This window comes from Achroia grisella, unplaced genomic scaffold (assembly GCF_030625045.1).
Source record: "Achroia grisella isolate CSIRO2021 unplaced genomic scaffold, CSIRO_AGI_Agris_v1 utg1295, whole genome shotgun sequence".
Lineage (NCBI taxonomy): Eukaryota > Metazoa > Arthropoda > Insecta > Lepidoptera > Pyralidae > Achroia > Achroia grisella.
Genome location: NW_026712613.1, coordinates 664694 through 672171, shown reverse-complemented (window position 1 = coordinate 672171; position 7478 = coordinate 664694). Strand labels below are relative to the sequence as shown.

Genomic DNA, 7478 nt, shown 5'->3' with positions numbered 1-7478 from the left:
ACATACTAACGGTAAATGATTGCAATACACGTATCGTAATTTGGAAGAATTGTAGATGTAATATATTCCATAGAAAAGTTTCACGTGCGCGTAGCCGATCCGCTCTGAATATTTGTGAACCATTAATATACCCTTCTTAAAAAATAATATAAGTTTCTGTAGTCTTCGAGAAAATGTTAAACGCTAGTTCATTCCACATTATACGTAGGTATACACAATTATTGATTGTGCAACGGGCCTTTAGTATGAAGGCGCGGGGTTAAGAAATGATTATAAATTGTTATATATATAAATTTATTAATGTTCACAGAACATAATGTTCAAGAGGTTCATGGAGGTCACATATGAAGCAGAAGTTATGAATACTGAAGAGGACGAAGAGTTTCTCGCACTTGCCGCGGAAAAGTGTAACGAGAACATAACGACCAGAGATAAATTAATTGATGAACTTAGAACTATGGTCTATGGTAAGGGATAACTTTTCTTATATTAATAAATAATCTTACTAATATCATAAACACGAAAGTTTGTACGTATGGATCGATGTTTATTACTCTTTCATACAAAAACTTCTTAATGAATTTTGATGTAACTTTACAGGAATATATCTTATTAGAATAACACAAGGTACATTTTAAAAAGATATTATGTAAATTAGGTGATATAATAAATTGAAAATAAATGTCGAGTAAGTGTGATTCAGACGAAGTGGCGCGGTTCAGCAAATCTATACATCTATACATATAAATAAAATTGGAGTATCTGTTTGTAATATTGAAATAACTGTTTACTACATGCATATGAATACAAATACGGTAATTACACCAAAAAACCACTTTTTAAAATTTTTGTCTATCTGTCAGTCGTTCTGTTTGTTCCGTCTAATCTCTGAAACGGCTGAACCGATTTTAACGGGTGTTTTTTGGCAGATAGCTGATGTAATAAGGAATAACTTAGGCTACTTTTATTTTAGAAAAAGAAAGTTAATTTCCACGCGGACGAAGTCGCGGGAACTGTTAGTTACACATATAGCTAGATATTTTTATTAAATTTACTATTAAGAAATATTCATTAATTATTCATATTTTAATTGAAGTTATGTGATACCTTTTATAATTTCAGAGCGCGGTGAGTGCTTTCCCTTAAGGACGGATGACAGATTCCTACTAAGATTTCTGCGCGCGAGGAAATTCCATGTATCTAAAGCACATAGACTGGTAAATAACCAATACATATTTGTTAATGTTCATCGTCGTGGAGATCTTTGTGGGAGTCCTTTGTTCAGTGGACGTTCTCCGGTCTGAAATTATGATAATTTTTTTTATATACCAAACTACCCACCCCTACTTCGCACGAGTTTACATGTATTATACATATAGACCGTCCTCTCGAGTCAGTCTATCTATTTAAAAAAAACTGCTTCAAAAACCGTTACATAGTTTTAAAGATTTAAGCATACATAGGGACAGAGGCGAAAGGGACTTTGTTTTATACTATGTAATGATGACAAAGTAACAATTTTTGATTATATAACGAGCTGATAATTCCCTCACAATGCACACAGCGCCATCTAGTTCCAAGATAAGCAAAACTTGTGATATGAGTTTTTGTAAGTAAAAAGATAATATACAGTTTTTATAAATACATACATATATAATATACCCAGATACAAACAAGTAAACTATTTAATACAAATTTGGTTGTGCGAGGAATCGAACCCGCAACATTTGAAGGTAAAGCGGCCTGAACAAGAGGAAAGCAAGGGGATTTTTAGTTGTCAGGTCGACCTTCGTGCTACTCTTCTGGAGACTATTAAAGTTCCTTGTAAATGTAGTTACAATGAAAATAAATCATCAAAAGAATTCATATCTGGTGAATTCGCACGATGGGCGAAAAGACTTTGGATTATGATCATTCCGATATCTTCCACTGGTGCTGGAGAGGCAACAGTGGAGAATGATGGGATAGTGTACGCCACTATCCCATCATCCTCCACTGTAATACGGTATACGACCGTATTACCGTTACGGATGATAATGGAATTATGGGTGCATCATTTCATGCGCTAACGGTTTACGCTGGCGGGGCACCACTGGAGGTGGATAGAATAAATACGAAGTCATCATCTGCTTCTTCCTTATCCCATTTATTTGGGGTCGGCGTAATATGTTTTTCTCTTCCATTCATCTCTGTTCGCAGTCATCCCGTTATTTATTCCCTTTCTTACCATATCATCTTTCATACAGTCCATCCATCTCTTTTTCGGTCTTCCTCTACCCTTATAACCATCCACATTCATATGTAACACCGTCCTTAGGATATGATCTTCATTCCTACGCATTACATGCCCATACTACGATAGACGATTACTCTTCAACCTCTCCGACATCGGTGCCACTTTCATACTTCCTCTGATGTATTCATTCTTTATCTGAATAGGTATGAAGTCAGGTCATTTAATCCATCTTGGCAAATGTACCACGATGGTTTCCAGGGGGAACCGCGTGGAGGTCAACGTAACATGGTAATAATCCACTTCCCCCCAGTGAAACGGTTAGCGCAAGCGATGCACCATTCCACTATCGCCCCTAAAACAAAAAGTATATATTTTCAGATGGTGAAATACTGCATGTTTAGAGAACAAAGCCCTCATCTGTGGACAAACGTGGACCTCTGGTCCTTGAAGATAATGAAAGACGTTTACGAGATTACGTTCTGCGACCAACCGGATATTGGACGTGTCGGCATAACTAGACTGGGTATAGACTTATAGATCTTGGTATTAAAACAGTTTTGTTAGATATAAATTTAATGGTAAATAAACTGACGGCCCACCAGATGGAAATGAGTTACTATTGTCCACCATATATACATGAAGAGCATACCATAATGGGCATTAGTTATACGTGTACTGGTCACGAAAAAATCGACTATAATAGTATATTTAAGGATAACTCAAAAACTACGGATCAGATTTTGATACAGTATATACATAGGACTACACAGGAAGCACCAGCTCTCAAATATAAAAAAATCGATTCAAGAAGAAAAAAAAATCTTAGGTAATACACATAAAGAACAAATTAAATCGAATTGAGAAAATCGTCCTTTATTGAACACATTATCACGCCTGTAAATTCACTGTCATTTGCTATAACGATATTTGAATAGACTAGTTTCTTCCCGGGACTTGGTCCCACGTCATCACGACTAAATGAGAGAAAAGCCTGTTTTTATCCCGAAATTATGTATATTTATTTAATATAGTGATAATTTGACAGGAGATATGCATGAAAGAGTAACAAACAAACAAACTCACTGTTGCATTTATAATATTAATTAAAATTTATATGTATCGTCTGAAATCAGTCATGTAGACATTAACGAAGATTTACATATGTCTGAACTCATTATAAATAATTCATACACATCAACGGTAGACAAGAATAAAAAAAATACGTACCTACCTACTACTAATTTATGTGTAGTGTGGAATAAACTAGCATATATATAGACATATAATCATAGGATGAGAGGCATGACATCTTCGCCTTCTGGAGTGGTAACTCATGAGTGGTAATGTGACGATAATACTACTGTTTATGTATGACCATATACACTTACCATCAGGTGGACCGTATGCTTGTTTACCTTTCCAATTACCATGGTCCCCTGGAATGGCTTATTAGAGAATTCCGCATTATGTTACCTGCCTGCCAATTAAACCGAAACACAGCTTCCAAAGTAATGCAGAATTAAGTAAGACAGATTAGATTTTTAGGCCTTGATACACTTTTGTACATAAATAGATATTATCGTACAATAACACAAGACAATTACAACACAACCAATATACACCATCTAGTCCCAAACTAAGCAGAGCTTGTGTTATAGTTTTCCATAATTTTTACCATGCATAACATCTCCCAGCAATGGTACTTTCAAATAGATTTGATACTAAAACCTTCATAAAAAAATTTCCTTGATGTGACGCAAGTTTAAACATATTTGCCTACAATTAAAACCAAATTAAATTAAATTTATTACACTCAGAAGCAGTAATAAAACAATTTACAGACAATGTTAGCAAAGATGAATGTATCCCTAGAACAGATAAATTGATGCAATAAATAACTAATTATATTATAAACTAGCTACTCGCCCCGGCTTTGCCCGGGTGTACATGTATTATATAATAAACCTTCCTCTGGAATCACTATCTATTAAAAAAAACAGCTTCAACATCCGTTGCGTAGCTTTAAAGATTTAAGCATACATAGGGACGGACAGACAGCGACTGCGACTTTGTTTTATACTATGTAATGATTGGACAATCCAAAACTACGAAATAAAAAATAGATTTTATTTTTTAATTAAAATGTTTTATACTTTACTTAAATTGTCACTCTCATGTTCTAGGAGTGTGGAACACAAGTGAGTTTGATGCAGACGTTTTTATGAAAGCTGGTGGATCGCTAGTGGAAATTTGTGCACGCCAGCCAAAACTGCAAATTCTGGGTCTTACCCTTATTGTTGATTTAGAAGGATTAACCTTGAATCATGTATCCAAGTTAACGCCCACAGTTTGTCAACAGATCGTACTTTTGGGGGGTGTAAGTATTGAGTTGACTTTTATTTGTCGCTTGTATTAATCTTGTGTATCTTCTTATATAGCTCCCAGGACAGAATTAATTATTATATTAGCAAGAGTAAACAACTGTTTAAGGGCCCCGCAACAACTAGGAACAGTATGTATCCCCTCTGATCGATCCCTACAACGGCCTGAGGTGAGGTTCGAACCTCGCTAAAGTCGTATCCGTGAGGCGGGAGTTCGCCTTCAACCGCTCTATAAGTCCTTCCGCGGGTTTGGAGTGTCATCTGCACTCGCCGCCTATCGTCCAGTGAAGCTATAAAGGCCAGCTGCGGACAACAGCATTAGAGTAGTCCGAAAAAAAGGCCACATTATGTGCATTTAAGAAATTGAAAAAGGTTTAAAAACTGTCAATCAGTATGAAAATTCTTCAAATTTGAAATTGGAATATTTGCATCCTCATCCTCATCCATTTGTCTTTCTTTTTATGAAATACTTATAACTTGCAGAACAGAACCATCTAGTATCCAGTAGTAAAACTAATAATATAGATAAGCTACATAGTATTTTAGAATGAATAACCATTTCAACTGTCAAACAAATTACTAGGTATGCTGTAAACGAAAGATAAGACGTTACAGTGTAATTACAGGATAAGAATCCAGCATTCCAGTGGATCAATATGGCATGTTGATCTACTGAAATACCAACGCATGATAGCGTTATGTATATGGTATTGTCGATTTATATGTTAAAATCTTTAAGTAATTTCTATAGCTGCTTGCTTTGGTTTAGGTGGCAACGTACATAAACATAAACAGCTGTCACCTCATCAACTATTCCTGGATGATGTACACAGGCCTGTATGTACTGAAGAGGTTCTTACCCCGGCAATTTCTGAGCAAGTTTCACTTCCATGGGAAAGATTTGAAGTCGCTACAGCAGCACATCCCTATTGACTGTTTGCCGGAGAGATACGGTGGCACCTGCAGATTATGGTGCAGTTATGATACGTGGCTGCATAAAATAAAGAAATATAGGACGAAAGAATTCGATATTGAAATGCAACAAATGGGATATGTCATATGATAGCCTATATTTAATGATTAAATAATGTAATAAATACACTACATATAATGAAATTCTAAACATATCATATTTGTGCATAAACTATTAAACAAAATGTACACGTAGTTAGTACAATATATATACTGAGATAACATAAAAGTATCTTTTATTATTTTTGTGTCTCATCGATGATTTTAAGAAAGGGTTAAAGATTTGAATACAATATTCACTGATGTAAATGTTATTGCTATAAGCAATTTTCCTTTAATTTTGTAACTGATAGTTTTTAATACTACAGGTATTGATTGATCAAAACAGATTCTAGTAGATACTTCTACTTCAATATATTTATCTATAATTAAAAAAATGACGAATAGTTACCTAAAACTAAACTTTAATACGTCGCTTACTAATTAGTTTTAATTTCTCAGTTTGTCTTATGGTTATACGCCACATGTACATTTATATATTGTGCTAGCTGTTCCCACTACTTCGTCCGCGTGCAATTTAACTTTATTTTCTGAAATAAAAGTAGCCTAAGTTATTCCTAATTACATCAGCTACCTGCCAATAAAAGTCTCGTCAAAATCGATCCAGCCATTTCAGAGATTAGCCGGAACAAACAGACAGACAGACAGACAGACAAAAATTGTAAAAAATGTTATTTTGGTGTATGTACCGTATTCATACTAGCTGACCCGCGCGACTTCGTCTGCATCACACTTATCATTATATATCGCTCAATTTATATAATATCTTTTTAAATTATGGCATATATGATATTTCACCCCCTTATGGGTAAAATTTTTATAAACTTTGTATGTCATATTCATTCATATTTATTCAACAGCCTGAAAAATAAGTTTCAAGCTTTTAGCTTCAAAAATGACGATTCTTCCATACAATCTTTCATCCCCACTTTCAACCCCTTTTTTCGCATTCAAAAGTAGCCTATGTCCTTTCTCAGGGTCCAGACTATCCGTGTACCAAAATTTCATTTAAATCGGTTCAGTAGTTTTGACGCGAAAGCGAGATAGACAGACAGACAGAGTTACTTTCGCATTTATAATATTAGTAAGGATGCAAGTAGTAAAAAACAGTTATTTCAATATTACAAACAGACACTCCAATTTTATTTATATGTATAGATTTGGGCCACGTGGCAGTTAGCAGATGCTGGAAGCACACAATAGAGAGACGAGTTCTGATACCTAGTTGTTTCAATAGATGCGCCGCTCTGTCCATGAAATTCCTAACATTTTGCGACAACATCTCGGAAGCATCTATTTTGGATTTTATGGCAATATATATATTACTATTTGCTGTCCAGGCAAACGTTGTTTTTCCTTAAAATAAAAAAAAAATTAGTTGTGGACTACCCCTAACATTTAGGGGGATGAAAAATAGATGTTGGCCGACTCTCAGACCTACTCAATACGCTCACAAAATTTCATGAGAATCAGTCAAGTCGTTTCGGAGGAGTATGGGAACGAAAACTGTGACACGAGAATTTTATATATAAGATTATTCGTCGATTATTATACCTAATAACATTAATTATTATTTGTCACTGAATGAAATTAAATAACCGCACATGAGACGTGAAACTGAATTCCGGCCAACCATCAAATCCATTATTGCTTCATTCGGCGGAATGGCGATCCATCCTCTGCTCATATTGTTAGCTTTATTTAAATACTTAATTGGATTTTTTGTTTACAATGTAAACGAGCATCGCCCACGATTAAAATAAATTGCTTCTCTATTTATAAACAACTGATGCCACTTTCGATCATTTTTTAGTCATCTTACTAATATA

The 7478-nt window shown here is 34.8% G+C and overlaps 1 protein-coding gene across 1 annotated transcript; it reads left to right on the top strand.

Moving 5' to 3' along the window:
* The first annotated feature begins 316 nt into the window (after positions 1–316).
* LOC131855072 (clavesin-2-like) lies at positions 317–5680 on the top strand. Its single transcript, XM_059206289.1, has 5 exons — positions 317–467; positions 1123–1217; positions 2615–2759; positions 4420–4613; positions 5387–5680. Exons 1-5 carry the CDS (start codon positions 317–319, stop codon positions 5678–5680), a joined length of 879 nt encoding a protein of 292 aa, XP_059062272.1.
* The last annotated feature ends 1798 nt before the right edge of the window (positions 5681–7478 follow it).